This window comes from Zootoca vivipara, chromosome Z1, assembly GCF_965207765.1.
Source record: "Zootoca vivipara chromosome Z1, rZooViv2.hap1.1, whole genome shotgun sequence".
Classification (NCBI taxonomy): domain Eukaryota; kingdom Metazoa; phylum Chordata; class Lepidosauria; order Squamata; family Lacertidae; genus Zootoca; species Zootoca vivipara.
In genome coordinates this window covers 5,427,683-5,452,022 of record NC_142583.1, presented here as the reverse complement: position 1 = coordinate 5,452,022, position 24,340 = coordinate 5,427,683, and the positions used below count along the sequence as shown (strand labels likewise).

Below are 24,340 nucleotides of genomic sequence, written 5' to 3'. Positions count from 1 at the left end.
CCTGCTGAATTCAATGAAGGTTGTTCCCTAATAAGCACATACAGCCTCAATCAGTCTTAAAAGTGTCACAGAGGGCTGTTGGGATGGGTGCCGAAAATTATTCCCCTCCAGTTTATTCGCTACATCTTTCCAGTATGTAGAGTAAGGCATCCTCGGATCTTTCGGTTTACCGAGAAGCAAAATGCCATCAGGATTAGGAATAATGAACTCCAAAGATACAGTATATGGTCCGAGCTTGCACGAAGTGCAGCTTTCTAGCTTGGCATTGGCCTCACGTGGGGAGAGGGGTGTGAGGAAATGGTCTGTGCTACAGCGACCCTGCAGTGTAGTCCACCATTCGGGCTGAAGCTTCGCACGGCCAATACGGAAGCGAAGGGCCCGTCTCTTCCGAATGCTCCCCGGGACCACCACTGAGGCGCCTCCGAACGTGGGCAAGCGAAGGGCGTTTTGCAGCCGAAGGCAGGATTTTGTTCGGAAGCGGAAGCAGAGGCAGCAGCAGCGCCACCGCGGACGCCCCACTCCCGGCTGCCTGCCACGAAACCCCGCCCGCTCCCGCCCAGCAGCCAAACCAGAACACGCGCCCCTCAAGAGAAACGCGCGGCCTGCGCGGGTTTTACGGCGCCTGCGTGGCCTCAGCGCCCACCTCCCCTCCCGCGGCTGCCAATGATAGCGCGCGGTACTCGGGGTCCTCTTCCAATGGCGCGAAGTTTCAGTGCCGCGCTGGGTTGCTAAGGAAGAAGGAGGGCGGTTGCTGGGGAGCGGCGGCGGCCTCACCTCTTGGGGTTCCCATGGTGATGACAGGATGGCGAGCGGCAGCGGGCTGATTTGCCCCAGCGCAGGGGCCAGGTAAGGCGGCCGCCCTTGCTGCCACCCTCCGCCCTCCTCGCCACGTATCCCCGAGGGAAGGCGGCCGGCTCAGGCGTCGGCATCGGGCTCGCTTCCCGCCCCTCCCCCCATCCCCCTGGGTCGGGCTTGACTCCCCGACTGCTTCAGCGCCGCCCGCCCGCCCTGACTGCGTCCCTGCCGCTTTTTGGCTGTTGCACCTATTTGTTCGATTTAAGGGGAAGTCTCTGAATGGATGGGGTGGTTGTTCCCCATAAGGATTTTGGGAGGGTACGTAAACATCACGAGGCGTTATTTTATTTTTCAGCCTCTCGTAACGGCGAAAGTAAGTAAGCCTCGAAAATGAAAACGTGGGCCACTAACTCTCAGCGCGCAACTGGTCCCTCGGGAAGTTAAAAGCGTCCGGACCCGGCGCGGAAAGCGGCCCAACTGCCCACCCCTCCGCGCTGCCTCCGATTAACCCTTCTTTCAGCGGCTTTCTCCCCGCGAAACCCGGAGATTCCCCGTGCTTTGAAAATCCGAACAGGGGAACTGCATCAATTGCACGGGGAATTTCCAGGTTCAGGGAGTGGGAAATGTGCGGCAAGAGAAGGAAGGGCGCAAGGACGAGGGGGAGTTAGGGGAGGCGCAAGCAGGGGTCATAGCCCCACTTAAACCGAGGGTGGAGATATGGGGGTAGCTAGGATTAATTTTAAGGGGGGCAGGCATTATCTTGGGGGCCAGAACCCAGTTATTTGTGACACATTTGGTCAGTTAAGTATTTTTATCTATTTACTTGATTTAGGGGGGCAACTGCCCCCCTGCAGCCTCCTGGCTACACCCATGTGTAAAACAAGCCCTTGCTTGTAGCCCTAATCAGGGCTGGCCCAACACATTTTGGCATTTGAGGCAAAACACAAAATGGTGCTCCCCTCCTAATTTACATTAGGAACACGAAGGAATAAAGATCTACATTGGGATCTGCTGTCCTGAAGTCTTGCTGCCTGAGGCAGTCACCTCACTTTGCCTCATGGGTAGCCTGTCCCTGTCCCTAATTTTCTCTTTGTATAATCCCAGTTCCCAACATTCTGCTGTGCCTGGACGGGACCAAACACCAGAATTCAGGATAGAAATATAAATGTGGGATCAGGCTAGATTCTTTTTGGTTGTTGCTGCCTGGGAGCAGCTTTAACCATTGACCTAACAGTGTTCCTCTTTTTGGCTCATTTTCTCCCATACATGTGGTGATAGCTTATTTCTCCGTCACCATTGGTTCCTCTCGTAGCTATGCTGCAATGCTGTTTTCTGTAGTGAATGGGCTTTTGCACTCTCAAAGGCATGCTGTGACAGTTTTGCCAGGCATTTCAAAGCTAGAATCCCACAGATCAGACAGAATTTAGAGGCCACAGTTAGACTTGTTCTAATAATGAGATGCCCAGAGCAATTTCTAGTGCAGCTGTAATGGATCTGTTCCAGTTGTTATGGCCTCAGGGTGTGCATAAGCTGCTTGGAGGAGTTTGGCTGATTGCTTGCTCACTGGACCACTGCCCCACTTTGGAACTAGCTGAGAGGGAATGACTGGATGGATCGTTGTGGAAGAGTGGGGGGAGGTACCACTTGCCTTGAAGGAGGCAGGGATATGCCTTCTCAAGCAGCCCTCCCTAGACCCAAAAGTGCTGAACAACTGTTACCAAGTTGCAAATATAAATTTCTTGTGAAAGGTTCTGACAAGGCTGGTGGCATGCAGGCTGCAGGCATGCTTATAGGAAAGTGATTAGAGAAGTTTCAGTCTGTCTTCAGGTGTGGTCATGGCACTGAAACATTTGTTGGGAATGGGATGAGGGAGTGCGACCCTACTCCAGGCATCCCCAAACTTCGGCCCTCCAGATGTTTTGGCCTACAATTCCCATGATCCCTAGCTAACAGGACCAGTGGTCAGGGATGATGGGAATTGTAGTCCAAAACATCTGGAGGGCTGAAGTTTGGGGATGCCTGCCCTACTCATTCTGCATGTTTTCCTGTGGCTTTTTAAACCATTGACCACTGTATTTTCCTGGGGCAGCTCTCTGACTTAGGGTTTGGGGGCACTGCTTTACGTTGACAGAAACTGAGTGCTATGGGGGGTTTGCTGAAAGCAGTAAATTTGATATAATTTGGATGCTTTATTATGTAAACACAGGTGGTAATTTGATGCAACCTCTTTTGGTTGCATCAAAACACTCGGTTCTAGAATTTAAGCAACTCACCAGAGATAGTATTATTTGGCTGTAGTATATTTATTTGCCATGCAAGTATGGTATTGCTGTATCCTGTTTGTATTGTCCTATGTGTTATTTAAAAGAGTTAAGTGAAAGAGTTTCAAAAGTTGTGCATAATGGTGAAAACATTAGGTCTTAGATACTAGAACAAAAACTTGGGTTATTCATCCTACACTTGCATTAGTATGTTTGTGCTTGTTTCTGGAGAAACATGAAAAGAATAAGAATAATTCTTATCATTTTTAAGCACATGCTTTGCAATCTTATAGGGTAGGTTAGTGTCATCTCCATATTGAATGTGGGGTTGGGTGAGCAGAAGGAAAGTGGCTTAAGTAAGGTCATGGCTAAGATGAAATTTGATCTAATACTGTTGAGGTTTTCAGACTAATTACTGTATTTTATTTTTACTGCTGGTGCTCAAACCCTGGTGAAGGGTGGACGTGGAAATATAATTAGTCAAAAATCTGATATATATGCTACATAAGTTTACAGATTTTGACTCACTTTCCTGAACTATTTGTTACAACCACATTACTGCATGATGAGAGTTATATTTAACAGAAATGCTAATACTTCATTTCTCATCTTTCTCAGTGGCTTTGAGGATGAAGCTTTGAAACTACGTCAGCTGAAACTGGAGAACCAGGTAATCAATACCACAAGGCAGTGCCTGACAGGTATTGTAGTAGTGAAAATGAGTAATTGATTATCTCATGAATTTGGATCTTGCAAGAAGCTCATCTAGTTACACCATGTTTTTTATTTTTGTAAATTCAGACAATTTGAGCAGGGTAAGATAGAGTAAAAATGTTTGTTTAAAGTCAAAAGACTTTATTATATGGCTGTTTGTAAATTAAATAATTTATAGCCCCAGTTGAAATTGTTTGTTTAAACTTGCATGATTAGTCAAAAGTACTTTAAAGTACCGCATTGGGCATTACATATAATATTGCAGGAATTCCTAAGATCTATTGTTGAGGTTAATAAATGAGTGTATTCCTTGACAGAGAGCTCTTCTGGAAAAGAAACAGAGGAAGAAGCGTCTTGAACCCTTGATGGTGCAGCCAAATCCAGAAGCAAAGTTGCCTAAGGTGAAGCTCAAAGGGTGCGAGGAGCAGAGCCCTTTAGTAGGACCCCATGTGCCTGTTTGCAGTGATGTTCACCTCCATGGTGAGTGAAGTCTTTGTAATTATTAAACGTTCTTTTACTTTCTGTAATCCCTTGAGATAAGCACTATCAAATTCATGAGAATCTGGTACTCTAAAGTATTAAGTACTGTATTCACAGATGTGCTTGTCAATACTGTAGCAAAATGTATAGCTAACTATTTGTCATGACAGACATGTTGAAACAAACTAAGCTGCTTCACAAAATGCAACTGTCCCTGGAGTTTACAGCAGGTGTTATGTGAGGAATTCCAATTGTATACAGTGGTACCTTGGTTTACGAACTTAATCCGTTCCGGAAGTCCGTTCTTAAACCAAGGCATGCTTTCATAGCAGTGGGGGGACTCAATTTACAAATGGAACACACTCAACAGGAAGCGGAACATGTTCCTATTCCAAGGCAAAGTTCACAAACCAAAATACCTACTTCCGGGTTTGCAGCGTTCTTAATTCAAGTTGTTCATAAACTAAGCTGTTCTTAAACCAAGATACCACTGTATTCTGTTTTAAAAGCATTCAAAATGGTGCATCATCATTAGTGTTCTGTGTCATTATTATTATTTACTTCAAACAGTATGGCTGAAATTAAGTTATACAAACACCAGCCATTATGTGCTGTTGTGTCCATGTTTTCCATAGAATAATTAAATGTAGAATCAATAATTTTTGTAATCAAAGTATACAAATGTGATAACAGTTGATGAATGATTCTTCTTCCCCTTACTACTTATATGCTATAGATAATGCTTCTCTGTTGACAGACAAGACAACAGAAGGGGGTAGAGGAACATATAGTAGATCGTACCAGTGTGCGTCATGGACATCACACTGGACACATGATTATGAGTGTAGTCAGGTAAGAGACATATGTAGGCAAGTTATCTACACTGTAGGGCAAGGTGATATTTAGGGAGGGGAATAATAATAATATTAATTAATTAATTAATTAATTAATAATGTATTTGTACCCCACCCATCTGGCTGGGTTTCCCCAGCCACTCTGGGTGGCTCCCAACAGAATATTAAACAGAATAAAATTTAAAACATTAAAAACTTCCCTAAACAGGGCTGCCTTCAGATGTATAGTTATTTATCTCCTTGACATCTGATGGGAGGGTGTTCCACAGGGCGGGCACCACCACCTAGAAGGCCCTCTGTCTGGTTCCCTGTAACCTCATTTCTTGCAGTTAGGGAACTGCCAGAAGACCCTCGGAGCTGGACCTCAGTGTCCAGGCTGAACGATGGGAGTGGAGATGCTCCTTCAGGTATATTGGGCCGAGGCTAGTAAATATATCGGTAGATTATATTTCTATAACACAGCATATGGATTGCTCTTAACCAGTCATTGCTTGAGAAGTCATTGGTTCACAAATGTTAATGACTGTGTACTTTGGGTAGCTTGAGTTCTGTTTTTTAGAGGACTATCTGGACAAGATCAGTTGCAGTAACTTTAGGTGATTTTGCATTCTAACAACATGGTTTCCTTTTGGAGATTCCAGTGCTCCAACAGGGAAGGTATGATAGGATACAGTAACCTCTGAAAAGCATGGCAAGTAAGAAATATTTATGTTGTTGGTGGGCAGGATTCAGTGAAGCTGAAGGGACTTAAAACATTTGTCATTGTATTCTTTTGTCACCATGGTGGTAGAGCCAAGTGGCCATTTGGACTAGGGGAAACAAAGAGTGTATTAATCAATTTAGTACAGTCAATAGACCAAAAATAAAAAAGCTTACAGTGCACAAGAATCTTAGAGCAAAACAGTGCAGTGTAAAAACAATCATATAAAACTGCAATACTCTTGAGTGCAAGCCCAGAGAACATTATGGGGTGATAGTATATAGTAAATCTAACTGAGGAACCTTTGTGTGCTTTTGAATAACCTCCAAGTTTCCCAGAGAGATTTTTAAAAAATCATTTTTTATTAAATTTTCCATTTTAACAATCCAATCAAATCACACCAAATATTCCACATTATACATATTCATATCAAATAGTCCAAATATTCTGCCAAATCATACTTTTGGGAGGACTCCCCATGCTTTGAAACTTTGGAGGGCTCTAATCCACATTGTAATCAAACTGCATTTCATATCTTCCAATAGTTCTTATTTCTCTTTCTGTTGTCATCCTTCTTTCACAGCCTCTGAGTTTTCCCCACAAGCGAGTTAAGACAAACAATAATATGCTTCTGTGTGGATTTTATATCTTTCGTTCCCCAATTAGTTTACAACGCTGGTATTCTGCCAAATCATTCTAACGGTCTTTTCACAACAAGCAGACGCTCCTGCCGTCTAATGCCATCTTCGCACCGATGAATCTAGGCGTCTGCTCAATAATTTTCCAAACCTGTTGCATCAATGTAGTTTTTCCAGGGGGGGATTTACCACATTAGACTGGAGGTACAAATATTAAAGCATATTAAGGGTCTTCCCCCCCTATAACTTTCACTTTTGCAACTCGGTTGGTTTCCAAGATGGCAAATTTCCAATTTCAGCTGCGTCATTGTTAATAAAATATGATTTCTGGGAATCCATCCAGGAATTTTTATCCCAACTCCAGCAATTAAGAGAGATCTGTATCTGTCTGTTGTTAGCGAAATAGAGGAGCCTTTGATCCCTATTCCAAGCGAGCCGCAAATCAAAGTTTTAATTATGTTGTATTTTCATTTCCACACAGTATATACTTTTCGTCCTCAATTGCTATAGATATTAAAATGGATCTTCTGATGGGATTTTGTTAGGTAAATATTAAGGCATGGTAATAAAATAAATGGAGGCAGTGAGAAATGGAGGCAGTGAGAGATTTTACTTTCTTGGGCTCCTTGATCACTGCAGATGGTGACAGCAGTCACAAAATTAAAAGACGCCTGCTTCTTGGGAGAAAAGCAATGACAAACCTAGACAGCATCTTAAAAAGCAGAGACATCACCTTGCCGACAAAGGTCCGTATAGTTAAAGCTATGGTTTTCCCAGTAGTGATGTATGGAAGTGAGAGCTGGACCATAAAGAAGGCTGATCGCCGAAGAATTGATGCTTTTGAATTATGGTGCTGGAGGAGACTCTTGAGAGTCCCATGGACTGCAAGAAGATCAAACCTATCCATTCTGAAGGAAATCAGCCCTGAGTGCTCACTGGAAGGACAGATCTTGAAGCTGAGGCTCCAATACTTTGGCCACCTCATGAGAAGAGAAGAATCCTTGGAAAAGACCCTGATGTTGGGAAAGATTGAAGGCACTAGGAGAAGGGGACGACAGAGGACAAGATGGTTGGACAGTGTTCTCAAAGCTATGAACATGAGTTTGACCAAACTGCGGGAGGCAGTGCAAGACAGGAGTGCCTGGCGTGCTATGGTCCATGGGGTCACAAAGAGTCGGAAACGACTAAACGACTAAACAACAACAATAAAATAAAAAAAGTATTGCCCCACCATCGGTTCCGTTCATATACCAGTCTGTCTTTGATGTTCCAGTAATCTTTCCTCAACTGCCTTCGTCAGTGGCTGGGCTGTTTAGCAGATTAAATTCTCCCTCCTCATCTGAAGCATGTCCAACACTTAAATCTAATTATTGAACTTAAGTAATGGAACTTGATGCGTTGCAGGGATAGCGTCCACGAGTGCGGCCATCTCGGGTGCTTTCCATCCAGTGCCCCGCAGCCCCTCCTTCCTTCTGAATTTGGGAGTGGGTTGAGTGGACATCTGTGGATGAGACTGCATCTTCCCTCCGGGAAGAATTTGTGAAGCTGCTTTACTCCCATAACAGCCTCTAATTAGCCCTTGATAGTCGGAGCGATGGAATGTTTGGCCATCCTCCGTCGCACCTCAAGCGGAAGTGTTTCCCAGAGAGATTTGACCCACTTGACTTTTCCTTTTTTTATGCCACCCCCCACAGTTACTGGAAGTTTACTTCCACTTTTCAAGTTTACTTCCACTTTTCAAGTAAAATGTGACTGTGTTAGATTTTCATTGCAACTGCCTTTCCACGTATATCTCAAATTTGATGGTTTTATCAATGTGCATGATTTTTGAAGAGAGACAAATAGCTCAGTGTAAAGGTAACAGAATAGGCAATATCCTCTTAAAATAAATTTACATTTTTTTAAAAAAACAACAACCATGAATAGAACAACACTTCTGAAACCTGTTTGAGGCAACAGGCTTAGAATCACATAATTGTAAAGTTGGAAGGGACCCCCCCAAAAGTCATCTACTGCAATCCTCCATAATGCAGGAATCACAGCTAAAGAATCCCTGGCAAATGGCGATCCAAGCTCTCTTAAAAATTTTCCAGTGAAATAAAATTACTGTGAAATAAACCAGAGAAGGAGGTTGAGGGAAGTCCAGGGGGAATGAGGAAATTTTGAAATTGTGAATAATAATAATTGTTATGATGTAATATTGTAAAAAATGGAAAATTGAATAAAATTTATATATATATTTTTAAAACCTCTAGTATAGTCCACCACCTTCCAAGATAGTCTATTGAAGAGTTCTTACTGTCAGAAAGTTCTTCCTAATGTTTAGTCGGAATCTCCCTTCTTGTAACATGAATCCATTGGTTTGGGTCCTACCCTCCGGAGCAAGAGAAAGCAAGCTTTATCTCTCTTTCATGTGACAGGCCTTGAGATATTTGAAGATGGCTAACATATCTCCTCTCAGTCTCCTGTTTTACAGACTACATATACCCTGCTTCTTCAACCGTTCATCTTGGTCGCCTGCCTCTGCACATGTTCCAGCTTGTCAATATTCTTCTTAGATGCTGGTGCCCAGAACTAGACACAGTTCTCTAGGTGTGGTCTGACCAAGGCAGAATAGGGCTAGACTATTGCTGCCCTTCATCAGGACACTATACTTCTTTTGATGCAACCTACAATTGAATTAGCTCTTTTTGTTGCTGCATCACACTATTGACTCATGTTAAGCTCATCTGCTCAATGTCATTGAAGACGTTCAAGCATTCTAAGTTCTCTTTCATGGTCAGGCTGTTCATGTGTTCACCAACAATATGGCTACCCTTTGTCTTCATCTATATACAAGGTTGAAGACCTTGCAGCCCTCACACTGCATTTGTGAAATGGGTGCATGCTCAGATGCATAGTTCTGATGGTGGTGCATCTTGCTAGCATCAATTCTGTGGCAGACGTTATTGCCCAGTTGCTTGTTCTCACAAGTGGGTACCTTCCCTCTGGGTGGTCTGTGGCATGCTCCACCCTTGGGATACACAATGTTTGGCAACCTCCAGGAACAGGCACTGCTGGTTGGTGAGATGTTTTTTGAAGCATTTTTTAACACCCCGTTTCTTTCTGATCCCCTGAAAATTTGAAGCCTGTTGGGAGGCCTTGCTCTCTTAATGACTCAGCTCCTACTTGCCAACTTACAAGGTAGCTTTCCTTATTGCCATCACCCCTGTAAGAAGGACTAGTGAACTTTCTGTGCTACAGTTGAACTGCTGTTGGAGATGTCTTTGGATATCTGGCAAACCCTTGCCTTCTATGTGGGCAGGACTGCAAGCTGTAAGAAAAAAATCATGGCTATTTCTCTGTTATGAAGGTCCTAGGAATTGGCTTCCAGTCTCCCTCCAGATCCTTCCCTCCTAGATTTCATCAACCATGAGCTCTACTCTAAACTGACTCAACTCCTAGTTCCTTTGGTTGTGCGCACATGCTCAAGGGAATTCATGTTTTCCACAGCTTTTTTCAGGGGATTCTCTGGGCACAACTCTTGTGGCATCACTGTCTGATTGCAGCCCTCAGCACTACAGGGTTGATGTTTAAGCATAGGTGGAGACCTGTTTCAGACAGGTTGCAATGAGCTCTGTGGCTTTCTGAAGTACCTTTCTCACTTGCCTGGTTAGTCAGCCTGTCATTCCACCCCTATGTAGGGTTGTGCAGAGGCCACACATACACACAAGGTTGCTTACAGATCACTGTGGTTCTTTAAAGTGATAATGCGTCCAGTTGCTCAACCCACCCTCCTTGCCCGCTGCAGGTCCTGTCATCCTGCTCTTGCTCTACTGCTGCTTCCTCTTGCTGCTGTCCTTCAGAAGTGGTTGGCAAGATAGGAGCCACATCCTCTTGAGTGTGCCCTGTGGGCATGGGCTGCCCAACCAAACTCTTGCTGTCCTCTGGAAAAATTCTGAATTTAGCTGCAGAACTCCATAGATGTGACTAAACAAATGACCACTTGGCAAACCACAATGTTGGTTATCCATCCTGTTTTTTCTTGCTTGCATCTAGAATAATCCAGTAGGCTTCCATAATGACATCTAGTCTACTTGTGTAATTAGAAAATGACTACACCACATGCTTGAACAATGCATTTCACCCTGGTTTGTAGGCTTTGATGGTCCAGCTATCTTCCTGAAACCAGGGATTCAGGAGTTGGGGGCTAAACTCCAGATAATTTCACTTGGATCATCCTCAACAGAAGATGACAGTGAGCCAAAAAAGACTGAGGGAAGTACAATAGATAAAGCTTCCAATGTGAATCTGCAAGACATTCTGCAGAAACGAGGTAAGAAATTAATCAAGAGCTGGTTCATGAACACTAAGCCCAAGGTATGGCTTAGCACAAATGACTTTTTTTTCCAGAGAGGTGAGAGTTTAGTTCAGTATTTATGTTGTGAAGCACCCTGTGATCTTTGGATGAAGATTGGTGTACAAATTTAATAAATAAAAACAAATAATTATATTGTATCAAGCAAATTCATAACTCCATGCACATCTAAGATATTTTAAGGAGCAAGGCAAAAGGTTTTTTAAATTACACACAAAATGCAATAGGTACTTAAAATGTAAGGAACAGCCATGCAATGATCGGTTGCTTCTCTCCCCACAGCATCTCCTTCAGGCTGCTCTTCTGCTGCTGATGCCTATCACTGCTGCATGCTTAGGTTCCTTCCATACCCTAACTTCCAAAATTACAAAAACTTCCTTAAAAAATTGCATGAACCATGATGGAAATTGGAAGGGTTAAACAATTTATGGACAATGAAAGTGTGTTAAGAGTGTTAGGCAAGGAGAAGATGAATGTGTGACTACTGTATTTACTTTCAATTTATGGCTCCAGCAGAGTAGTTCCCATTTTGTATTCAAATTCTGAAAATTTATTCTAAAAAGCTCCCCAGCCCACTTTTCCACTTTCTCCCACTTATTTTACTTTCTCATTATGGAAAAGATTGGTAGTAAGTGGGTTTGTTTGCCTCATAATGTAATATTTTTTATTGTCAGATTAGTCATGCTGCTATTTTATATAAGAACCTATTGCAATTTAAATTTAGGGACAATAGTGGGAGAGATATCTGCTATATGGTTCCTTCTACATTAACATAAAATAACCTGCTTGTTCTGGCATTTTGATAGGTATCTCTGGCAGTATGAATTTTGATGAGGAAGACACCGAGGAAGATGAAACCAAGGAACAGTCAGGATCTCACTCGCCCTGTTTAGAATCTCAGAGGCCTGCTTCTGCAAACAGCCAGAAGTCTGCTACGGTATGCAGTCTATTCTCCCAGTGAAAAATGTAAAAAAGAAAGCTTGTGACTACTAGAGTCTGCATCAGCACCATCATTGCCAGAGTCAACCTGTGAAGTCTTCCCAGACTCATTACCCTCATGTTTTAAAAGGGAAATTAACTGGAGACTTTATCTTGGATGCCATTATCATTATTGCTCTTATGTTTACTCCTGAAGTTGTTATTATTGCAAGTCTTGCACTTTCCTCCTCTGCTCCTGTTCCCATGTTAAACCATTATAAATTCATTATAAATTCCGGAAGGTGCCTTGTTGACTGCCCAGTACTGGACAATATACCTTTATTCTCCTTAAATTTGTGTGTTGTGGTAGCACTCTGACCTGACCTTGTTTTATCTTACAGGAAATGGGTGCTTCCTGCGTGGCACTTTCTCAGACAGATGCAGAGCTGGGAGAAGTGGGAGACCTAGAGGAGTTTGTACTACGCCCAGCACCTCGTGGCATTACCGTGAAATGTCGTATTACTAGAGATAAGAAGGGAATGGATCGAGGCCTCTTTCCTACTTACTACATGCACCTAGAGCGGGATGACAACAGAAAGGTACTGCATTTAACCAGATAATGTTGTAATGAATGTATTTGGATCTATTGTAAAACCAAAAAAGTTCAACCTCCCCCCCCCCCACAGCCCCCATAAGAATTAAAGCCATACAGAGTGTATGGTATATTTTTACTTTTTTGTTTTATGTAATGCTTACAAAGGACCTAAATTGTTCTCAACACTTATGCATTAGAAAGTTAAGAGAGTCCCTGCATGAAGGCTCCCAATTTAATAGACACAATTTTTAAAAGGGGCAAAGGGAATGAGAGGGAGGTGGGCAGCAAACATGGGAGCAAATGCTCCTTCAGTAGCCAGCTGATAGGGCCAAGCTGGTCTCCATCCCCCATGATCTCCCTGCAAGACTGAGGGCACAGCTTCCCAGTGGCTCGCAGTGCCTTGTCTAGTGGCAGTGTGTGCCTCCATCTGGTTCTGCAGTCCTAGGGCAACCATCCAACTACTATTTATAAATGCTATCTAAATGATCAACAAAAGTGATAAAACATCACAAAAAAGCACACACCTTTGTATTTAAGTGCACAACACACATGAAACATATTGAAAGAAATGAAAGGTCCAGAGAGCTCATTTCCTAGTTGAAATAAATTCATCAACTAAACATCAGATGTCAAGGAAATAAGCAGCTATCCTATTTTTAAAAGACACCTGAAGGCAGCCCTGTTTAGGGAAGTTTTTAATATTTAATGCTGTATTGTTTTTAACACTCGATTGGGAGCCGCCCAGAGTGGTTGGGGAAACTCAGCCAGATGGGTGGGGTATAAATAAATCACTTATTATTATTATTATTATTTATTATTACATGATACTTGTCAACAATATCTGACAGATACTTATCAGAATCTCAGTAGCAAGCTTGTCTGTTAGCATGATTTTCACTGGACATTTACTTGTATGACACCCATCAACAGGACAAATTAGCATTCATAAAATTAATAGAGAGGTTGACTATATCCTTCAAGAAACAAATAACAAATTCCCTGTTAATAAATAGCAACCAACAATGCTAACACAGACTTATTGTGACAATAAAAAATAATAAATAGATTTCTAGTTAGCAGCAGTAACAAGTTTTCAAAGTTCTGCTGCTGGCATGCATTGCACACCTCTCATAACTTATTAAATTAATTTGGTTTGCATTAAACCAGGGGCTCTCAGGCTTTGTACCTCCAGGGTCCACTGGAAAGGGCTGTTACAAAAAAGCAGCTGGTAGGGACAGAGCCAATCACAAAATGGTGGTGTGGGTTTTATGATCCCCAGATTCTGTGTTCTTTACAGAACCTGTTTCACTCTCCCTGGCAGTAAAGGTACAAGAATAATAAATTAAACCAATCATATGCTGCCTTCTATGACACCCCCGATCAGCTGCCTCACCCTATCTAATGGTGGACCCCTTGCATCAGTTTGTTTTAACACAACACTGGAAATTCCACCGCAGTTCTTCTGCATTCTTTGTGGCTTGGTTCTTTAGGTAGTTTCAGTTTGTTTGTTTTTAAAGTCCAGTGAATAGTGTATTCTGCTGACAACTTCAGGAAGTTGGTGGGTGGCGTTTTTTAGAAACAAAACCCAAAGGGCTTAAGCTGCTGACTGCTTTGCATCGACATTGACACTACAACCTGCCAAGCAAAGAAGACAGCCCAAGCAGGGCAGTCTCGAGCAGGTCGCACGCCCTGGTGCTGAGGGGCGGAGATCGCTCCGGCGCCCCCGCCCTCGCAGGGCGCAGCATGGTTTCCGCGCGGCTTTGCCGCACAACGCCCTGCCTACCAGCCCGGCGCCCTGGCACACCGCGCCACCAGGGGTCTACCTAGAGCCGGCCCTGAGCCCAAGCTACTGTTTTATGTGGAAGCCCTTCCTTGCTGTCAGATCCCTTGTTGATCCAAATCCTAGTCCAAATCCTAGCTAGCTGCCTTTGCTTGTGTAGTTCCTTGAGCCGAAGAACAAGGAGGATTTTCATCAACAGGGTAGCTGCAACCTGTCTGACATCCAGCATGGAGCAGGACAATCCATTATCCCTCACTATCTTCTCTTCACTGTCCTCTTCACCGTTTCCCTCAGCCGCCACTGGAACATTCCTCCTGAAGGTTTTTCAACAACTGCTGGCTTCAGGAACCACTAGAAACAGCATGTTCCCCAACGTCAGTATTACTAACATTTCCATCACCAGTGGCACCAATCATGTGATTCAGCAGATGCTAACGTCTACTTCCGTTCCCCCGTAGCACAAATTTTCCGCAATGGCAAATTCTGCAGGAACAGCAGGCAATAGTGAAGAGATGACAAGGGGTCATGGCTTGTCCTCCTCCATAATGTCCTCAGGGCTGGGCTAACAGAAGCAAGCAGTAGCTGAGGCTGGCGGGGGCTGTGTGATTGGTAAGGATGCTTGATGAGTCTAATCTGGCCACTTGCTGTCCTCCGTCTCCTTTCCCCCTTCCACTCATTTCAGCTTCTCCCTCTTCAGCTGCCTCCTCCTTCTCTTCATCTGCTTCAGCTGCAGAGGCAAGAGGACAGAGGAAAAAGCCAGCTTGTATGAGGGGACATGCCCAACCTTCCTGAAGGAAGGAGTGGGTAGGTAGACGGAGGCTGGGGACTGCCAAGCCCATCTCAAAGCAGGGCATGGCCCACCATGTGAGAAGTGGTGCTCTAGAGAGATTGTTTTAAAATACATAATTACTTGAAATATTCTCTCTCCTTTCACACCTTACCTTCTTTAAAATGTTTATATGTCTAGATCTTCCTTCTTGCGGGGAGAAAAAGGAAAAAGAGCAAAACATCGAATTACCTCATTTCAATTGATCCAACAGATCTGTCCAGGGAAGGAGAAAGCTTTATTGGAAAACTCAGGTGAGACTTTCAAAGTGATGTGACTTATACTGTGTTCATCTCGCCCCGTAGTGTCTACTTTAACTAGTACAAGCTCTCCAAGGTCAGGCCTTTTTCATCCTTGCTACTTAAGATCTGTTTGAACTTGAGATGCCTGGGATTGAACCTAGAATCTTCCATACGAAAAGCTTTGTCATTGAGAGCTATGGCCTCTTCCCCAATGTTCAGTGATGTAGTGGGGGCTTGCTATGACATGTTTTGTATCTTGCTTCCACAACAAAACACCTTGGCCGATCTCAAGGATACTTGTGTGCTTTTCCTTTGTTGTGTGACTTTCTCTGTTATAATAATATAATAATAATATCATTCTCTGTTATGGCTTTTTGTGGCATAATTCCTTAATATAGTGAGAATCATAACCTGGTGCTTAGGCAATACTGGGATGGATGGATCAATTACGTATGTTCATGTATGTCAGGGCTGGGTAATGTGCAACCCTTTAGTCATTGCCAGGCTATAAATCCCATCACCCTTGAACTTTGGAAGTTGGGAGCCCAAGTGCACGTGGCCCTGTAGATGTAGTCAAGGATGATGGGAGTTGTAGTCCAACAGCAACATCCAGAGGGCCAAAAGATCTCCCAGTGCTGGCTGATTCCCATGGGGGCCAGACACCACTGGTCTGGAGGCTAGGACCCAAACCAATGGCTTCAAGATGCAAGAAAGGAGATTCTGACTAAACATCAGGAATAACTTTATGAAGGTAAGAGCTGTTAAAACAGTGAACTGGCCCAACTCAGGAGGTTGTGGACTCTCCTTCCTTGGGGGTTTTTAAGCAGAGGTTGGATGGCCAGGGATGCTTTAGTTAAGATTCATGCATTGCAGGAGGTTGGACTAGATGACCTTTGAAGTCCTTTCCAACTCTACAGTTCTATGATATAGCTGAAGAAGGGCACTGAAAACCAAAGAGCTCAGAATCCAGAAAAATGTGGTGGATTTGCATAGTCTTTTCATTTCCTGGGCAAACTAAGGCAAGCTTTGGGTAAAGAGGATGATATAGTGTCAGATGTGTTTTAAGGAGAAAGGAAATTTTCCAACTCACTTGTATTATCTAATCCTAGATCCAATCTTATGGGGACTAAATTTACTGTTTACGATCATGGGGTTAGTCCAATCAAAGCACAGGGGCTGGTGGAAAAAGCCCACACCCGGCATGAGCTGGCTGCAATCTGTTATGTAAGTAACTTACTACTGGGGGCAGAGTGAGGGAGAAGAATTGTCTGTTTCTTTTTTATATATATAAATGATTTTTATTGGTTTTACATATACAGTGGTACCTCAGTTTATGAACACAATTGGTTCCGGAAGTCTGTTCATAAACTGAAGCGTTCATAAACTGAAGCAAACTTTCCCATTGAAAGTAATGGAAAGTGGATTATTCTGTTCCAGATGGTCCGCGGAGTACTTAAACTGAAGTGTTCATAAACTGAAGCTAACTTTCTCATTGAAAGTAATGGAAAGTGGGTTAATCTGTTCCAGGCGGTCCGTGGAGTACTTAAACTGAAGTGTTCATAAACTGAAGCTAACTTTCTCATTGAAAGTAATGGAAAGTGGATTAATCCAATCCAGACGGTCCGTGGAGTACTTAAACTGAAGCGTTCATAAACTGAAGCGAACTTTCCCATTGAAAGTAATGGAAAGTGGATTATTCTGTTCCAGACGGTCCGTGGAATACTTAAACTGAAGTGTTCATAAACTGAAGCTAACTTTCCCATTGAAAGTAATGGAAAATGGGTTAATCTGTTCCAGACGGTCCGTGGAGTACTTAAACTGAAGTGTTCATAAACTGAAGCTAACTTTCTCATTGAAAGTAATGGAAAGTGGATTAATCCATTCCAGACGGGTCTGGGGAGTACTCAACCTGAAGCGTACTTAACCCGAAGCATGGGTGTAATTGGTTCCGGAAGTCTGTTCATAAACTGAAGTGTTCATAAACTGAAGCGAACTTTCCCATTGAAAGTAATGGAAAGTGAATTAATCCGTTCCAGATGGGTCCACAGCGTTCGTAAACCGAAAATTCATAAACCAAGGTGTTCATAAACCAAGGTTCCACTGTATAGTGGTACCTTTGGTTGCGGACGGGATCCTTTCCAGAGGTCCGGTCAGATCCCGAGGTTTCCAAGGTTTCCTGAGGAATGGGTGATTGGCTGATAGGAGTGGTAAACCTTTAGCCATCTCACCGCTTGTTTTCCCCTGCAAGACCAATTGCAGTCGTTAACAGTTATTAACAATCATCAACAGGTTTACTACTATCAGCCAATCACCCATTCCCACCACCCTTCTGAGTAATACGCCTCCCCACCTTCTGACTATACATAAATGTCTGGTGACTTCTGTTTCAGTGTATCTGAAGAAGTGTGCATGCACACGAAAGCTCATACCTATGACAAACTTAGCTGGTCTCTAAGGTGCTACTGGAAGGATTTTTTTAAAATCTCTGGTAGGATTTATGCAGTACTGTATATTTCAACATTTGCTAAGCCTATTTCAACACAAATGTCACCAGTGACCTAATCAAAGAAAATATGACAAATCTGTTAAAAAATAATAAAATTAAACATTAACAGGCTCAGCACTTCTATAATAAAAAGCAGCTATAAAATTTAAAAACCAAGCTAATACTCACCAATAGATTTTGACTCCAGCATATAAAATTTCAAAGGAGGAAGAGGACCAAACTTGCCAAATCTACATTGTTAACAACTGTTCTGAATAAATGGACTATTTTTCAATCATCACTAATGAAAGTTATATGAACTTCTACCTTCACAAATCCCGGACCTCAAAATTGACCTGCACAAGATTTTTTTAAAATAAGCTTTGATACAAAGTTGACTGTGCACCTGCGATTAACTCATCCATGGGATGAAGAATGCTCATTTAGCCCATTCTCGGGTCCATTTACTAAAACAAGGTAGATAAGATCACACAGAAGGCAGAGGTGAGTAATGGGAGAGACACAGTAGCTACTTGCTGTGGGGTATAAGGAACTGGACCAAACCTTTGGACTAGTTGCTGTGTTGAGATTCACTGCTAGGCCTGGATACTTCAGTGGGAAAGGGGTAAGGTTAAAATAGTACTTTCACCTGCCAAAATGGTGGCAGGATCCTGGCTTTAAACTAGAACAGCTGGTTTTCTGACCCCAAGGCAACACAAATTCCACAACTGTAGGTTCCCTGCATTTTTGTGAACCCACTAAATCTTGGTTCGGAAATAGAAATAGGCAAGCTGTTTTCACTCATGTGGGTAAAAATAATGGTGTGCACTCGGGGACACTGTTAGCAGTGAGGACTAAGCCTACCCCTTCGTCTCCATCACTCCATCCTGCTTTGTTTTTTTCTGAGCAATGCTAGAGTGAAGTGGAATGTTGGGAGCTGGTTTCCCTTTTCCAAGCAAGCATGGCCAGTGTATTTGTCAGACATCATTCTAATCCAATAAAAATTGTATGTTTAGGGTCAGTCTTTTTGTCCTTAAATTTCTACCTCTTTTTTTCAACAGGAAACCAATGTGCTCGGATTCAAGGGACCCAGGAAAATGTCAGTCATTATTCCAGGAATGAATCTCAATCACCAACGGATTCCAATCAGGCCACGAAATGCAAGTTTCTAATTGGATCATATTCACACTATAGTGGGAAAATGGGAGTTTCAGATTTTAGTGATGATAGGAGCAGTCAATAGGCATGCCTCTGAATAATTGAGGATGATGCAGTTCAGGACACTTAAGAGAATTCTACTATTCCCCTTAAGAGTTTTGACATTGTAGTAGAGGGGTGTGTGTAGCTTATTCTTGAATCCAAAATATTCAGCTAGGTTGTCATAGCCTCTAAGGAATCTTGAGTGTTGTTGCCCATCTGCAGAAGAGCACTGCAGCTGAAAGAGGGAGGGTAGCCACAGTATTGTATACAATAGAGCATGTTCATGACTTATATGTTCTGTTTACATGATGCAATAGTGATCTTCAGATTTTCTAAACATAAGCTCAATTGGAGTGGAAGGGTAACAGCCTTGGGAAAAAGAAGTCAGGACTGTGAAGTTGAAGAGCTATCAGCAGTTTTGCAGACCAAGCCTGATGGAAAGGGGATGCAAAAGGAAACCTGAGATCTTGTCTTCTTGCTTATTTTGTTGCACAGGAGCATGAGAGTTTGCTGTCAAAATGGCAAAATAAAAACATGGAGAACCTAATTGAATTGCACAACAAAGCTCCAGTATGGAATGATGACACCCAGTCATATGTCTTGAACTTCCATGGGAGAGTCACCCAGGCCTCAGTGAAGAACTTCCAGATTGTCCATGAAAATGACCGTAAGTCTTATGACATAATAGCTGCAACAGAAGTTGGAGGGTCTCAGTCCAGGACATTAGAAGGTTCAGGGCTGAGAATGGATCCAGAATCTTTCACTAAAGATTGCTGGATTTGATGGAGAGAAGACAAATCCCAGAAGTCACATGTTGCTTTCCAAAATGCTTTGCTAGCAGCACTGCCATGCTGAATAGGTAGATCCCTGCACCAGCTCCCTCCCCTCTAAGCCCCCTTCTCTTGTGCCAATGTTTTCCTTCCAGAAGTCTTACATGCCAAAACAGATGTTGCTCACCCAACGTAAACACCCCTTTCATCAAAGTCTTGCACTTTTAATTGGCTGCAAGCCATTGTTACCATCATCTGTTGCTTGGTTTGAATACATTTGAATAGAATGGGGAGATGCTGAAATATTGATGGCCCCAATATTACATTGGTACCTCTGGTTACAAACTTAATTTGTGCAGGAGTTCCGTTCTTAAGCTGAAACCGTTATCCTGAGGGGCACTTTCGCTAATGGGGCCTCCCGCTGCATGCGCGCCACTGGCACGCGATTTCTGTTCGCATCCTGGGGCAAAGTTTGCAACCAGGAGCAGCTACTTCCGGGTTAGCGGTGCTCATAACCTGAAGCGTTCGTAACCAGAGGTACCACTGTAGTTGTTTTCAATACAAATCTTTAAAAAATATTTTTATATCAACCTGTATTTTATTAAATTTAGCCCACTCTTTCTCACAAAGGAACCCAGGGTGGCAAATACAAAGGTAGGGAAACAATACAATTAAAAATTAAGTTTATTTATTTTAAAAACATGTAAAACAGTCACATACCTTCAATGCTTTTCAGTATTCAAATGCCATGGTATAGTGTGTTGCTGTCCATTTAAAAAGGGTAGAGTGGGTTTAATTTGATGTTTTATATTTTAGGATTTCTATTTAGTTTTGTTCACTGAAGAAGGGAGTACCATGTTGGGGTTATCAGAAATTGGACTGAGACGATCCTAGTCTTCCTGCCTTCCAGGCAATAGGACTAGGAATACTGTCCACCAATTTACCCCAGCCCTGCCAAGTCCGCAAAGAAAACAGTGAGGCTACTTCCTGCCTCTTTTCTGACTGAGGGCCCACCCATTCTGGCCTTGAGGCCTAGCAACTGGCCGCCAGCCCAATATGGGCTAACTAACCTGAGCAGCACTGGCTTTCTGCAGGGGTGCACTGGGGGTGATTCACCCTGTCTTCTCCAGATCTCATCTAGATAATTGTCAGCTCCATGAGGTCATCATGAGGTGATGGGCATTGCACCAAATTGAAGCACTCAATATCAGTCATTTGTGTACCAGCTACCTGCCCTGCTCCGTTATCTAGCCCTCAGGATGCCTGATAAGATGTTTTGTCAGCTTTGACGTAATGGCCAGGAAGAGAAGGGGTCATTCTGCTATGAGACAAGAAGGTTCCTTTTGGGCTTAAAAATAAAGGAATGGTGTCTTAAAAATAAGGGAGTGTGAACCCTAACCACCAATTATGAGAAACAATATCTGCCTCAGGGTTTGGTATGTGCAGATTGGGCAAATAGCAGGCAGGGAATTGCTATGGATAAATGTAATGATTCCATTCATTACTGTCTCCATATGATGCATCTAGATTATGATTTCTTTCTCTTTCTCCCTTTCTCTAGTTGACTACATTGTAATGCAATTTGGCCGTGTGGCAGAAGATGTGTTCACTTTGGACTTTAACTACCCCCTGTGCGCCCTTCAGGCATTTGCTGTTGGACTCTCCAGTTTTGATAGCAAACTGGCATGTGAATGACAGATGTAGTGCAACAAGACCGCCTCTTGTTTTTCTTCCTGTGCTAACATCTGAGAAGAAAATTGTACTTGGTAATCCTGGGGTGTGTGGGGCAGAAACTAACAGTGCTTACCTAGAAGGAAAATGGAGCCCTGATGGCTGACTACATAGAATGCTGCCTTTCGAAGATGTCTTCATTCTTAGAGAAGAATAAGGAAAATGTAATTCTGAGAGGGAGGCTTTTTAGAAAAGAGCCCTGCCCCCCTAGAGCAGCTGAGCATCACTGTGTCTAGGAATTCCTGTTGTTAGAATCACATTAATGACTTTGCTGCCTGTTTTCCTCATGACATTACTCGTGTCCTGGATGCTAATGCCACTGATACATCTGTGCTCCTGTAACAAGAGATGTCTTGCTGCTCTTGGTATTTGCCAGTCCTGTTTTCCAGTAAAGTTGGTTGGTTTCCATTTGTTGCTCTGCCGCTTTGCATCTGCTGAAGAGTACCTATTGTAGAGGTATGTTCTCCAATAAGGTGAAGTTTATTGATCAGCTTGAATAAGGCAAAATTCACCTGTCAGTGTCTTTCCACAAGGTAATTTTTCATGAAAAGTGAAGAGATGACAACCTTGACATGCCATGCTGATACTACTGGTAGTAATTGACTGGTTGACATGCCATGCTAGTTTCAAGAGCCATATAAGGATTTCCAGTTTTCTTGTTTCATTCAGTGATAAGCCTTCTTTCTTTTTTTCATTATTAATTGATCTGTTTGTTTTTGAGAAATTATTTTAAAAACACAGCACTCCTGTTGGTAGGCAAGGAAAGCATTTTTGTGTTGAAGGCAATCTTCCCTGTCTCATATGAAACTACATTCTAAATGTTCAGTTGGGTGAGATGTTTTTTGCTTTTTGGACATATTTGCTTGAATATGAACATTAAAACCTGAATAAGTGCATGTATATTCTAAGGCAGAAGGAAAGCTGCTATCTCTGCTAGATTAAGCCAAATCTTTATATTCCATGGTTGCCTACAGATTATTGGAACAGATAAGGCATTAGTGCTTCTTGGCCCAAGGGACCTTGATTGCATCTTGGCTCTCAAGGGATCCTTGGGCTGAGCACCTTCTTAACTACAGTTCATAGAATTGTAGAGTTGGAAGGGGTCCTGAGGGTCATCTAGTCCAACCCCCTGCAATGCATTCATTATGCATCTTGTAGAATTTCTTCTGTAAATTGCCTTCAGGTGTTATGCCCTGTATTTCCAAAGAACATTGACAGCTGAATAACCCCTGCTGTCTGAAGCTGTTCCTTCCTTTTCTGGTTACCAATTCTGGACTTTAATAGAATCGTAGAGTTGGAAGCGACCCCAGGGTCATCTATTCCAACCCCCTGCAATGCAGGAATATCAGCTAAAGCATCCATGACAGCTGGCCATCCAACCTCTGCTTGAAAACCTCCAAGGAAGGAGAGTCCACAACCTCCCAAGGGAGACCTTTTCATTAAAATGCAGTTGTGTCTGGTTTGTGTGCCATTAAAATCCCTGTATTAGTAAATACCGTGTTGTCTTCTTTCAAAGCAATGCAGGTTTGCTGAAATGTTTTCTTATAGGCGGAATAAAAATCATTTATCATTATCAATTGTAAATTCTGCACTTTGCCTTAAGTCAGCGATTACTCATCACTTTTAGAAAAAGCTGGTGAATTGCAATTGCCTAAAAGGAAATGTTGCCACTGATAGCATTGTGCACTTGTGTGGAACTGAAGGAAGGGATGAGAGAGCCATTTCCCAAGAGATCCAGGGCCATGCTCCTCTTTTCCATCTTTATGCATCTTGTTTGTCCTTGGAAGCACAAGACCCTGCAAGATGGCATTGGCTGCATTCTGTGCTGATGACTCTGGATTGTTGCGTCTCCTCCGACGTTTGACTAGAAGGCAGGTCCCTTGGTTGATTCCCCAACTGCCAGCTTATAAAGAACATCACTTTTTTAAGGTTTTCACCTTTATCTGTACCACAGCTCAATAATGTTTTTCTGGTGCCAGAAATAGATTTTGTCTAGAGGCACATGATCTTGCTACTTGTTTTTAGCCATTTGAATCTTTGGAATACAAACACTACAGACTTAAACTGGCTTTAACAGTCACTTCGCCTCCTCATGAATTAGTTCTGTGGGTGAAATAGGAAGAATTCTACCATCACTAGAAAACAAAATTCTTCCTCTAATTCGTGATACAGGTACTGTATGTAGTTTCTGCTATTTATTTTGGAGCACTTTAAAGTAAGAGACTGTCCCTACCACCACATAAAATGGGGCTGGCTTCATGTGGCCAAACCTGGCTCCTGTTTCTAGCAGTCAAGACTTCTCTGACTTAACCCTGTTATGATTTCATGCTGTAGTTTGCCTATGGAATTAGGCTAAAATCCTGATTTTAAACACAAATTCTGTGTATTTGCCTGCTTGGAAAATGCTATAAAATCTCGTATGCTGGAATTGGCTGACTTGGGTTTTAACCTGGCTGTGGATTTTAATACCTTTGTGTTTGAACAAGGAGAACAATGCAAAGCGTAGGAATTTACACCTTGGTTGCTGTTGCAAATGTAGTGATATGCTGCACTTTCATTTTTCCTCTGCCTGCTTTTACATATAAATGCTTCTCTGCAAAATCAGTGCAGACCATCAAGACATAAGGGATCTCATATTGCTTTGGAACTGTATTTGTTTTGTAGAAGCCTCCACTATGCCTAATCCAAAACTGTATGGTATTGATTATATTTATATTTTTTGTATTCCAATAAAATAATTTATATATTTAAAAATGCCAGTATGTCTCTTTTGAATGTTTTGCACTGACAGTTTTGTACTCTGATTCCACACTACATGCACCTATGACACTTGTGCCTGTGATCTCCTTGTTTTCGAAGCCTCCTCCTCCTCCGAAGCCTTCCCGTCCTTCCTAACAGTTTCTAGCAACATTTTCCTAACAGTTTCTAGCAACTGCCTGACTTACAGGAGGCTGCTTTAGGCTGTGTAGCCCCATCTTTAGCCCCGTTAGTGGG

General features: G+C 42.8%; 1 protein-coding gene across 1 annotated transcript; it reads left to right on the top strand.

The window, feature by feature from the left end:
- Positions 1-469: 469 nt before the first annotated feature.
- Positions 470-24,102, top strand: TULP3 (TUB like protein 3). The gene is made up of 11 exons (XM_035113266.3): positions 470-846; positions 3,675-3,726; positions 4,088-4,250; positions 10,581-10,757; positions 11,606-11,736; positions 12,119-12,316; positions 15,060-15,172; positions 16,270-16,384; positions 18,707-18,805; positions 19,341-19,512; positions 21,177-24,102. The coding sequence occupies exons 1-11, from the start codon at positions 803-805 to the stop codon at positions 21,308-21,310; spliced, it is 1,398 nt and encodes a 465-aa protein (XP_034969157.2). The 5' UTR covers positions 470-802; the 3' UTR covers positions 21,311-24,102.
- The last annotated feature ends 238 nt before the right edge of the window (positions 24,103-24,340 follow it).

Coding starts and splice junctions, on each gene's coding strand:
- TULP3 (XM_035113266.3), top strand. CDS start 803: ATGGCGAGCGGCAGCGGGCTGATTTGCCCCAGCGCAGGGGCCAG. Junction 12,317..15,059: donor AGCGGGATGACAACAGAAAG/GTACTGCATTTA, acceptor TTATATGTCTAG/ATCTTCCTTCTTGCGGGGAG. Junction 19,513..21,176: donor GATTGTCCATGAAAATGACC/GTAAGTCTTATG, acceptor CCCTTTCTCTAG/TTGACTACATTGTAATGCAA.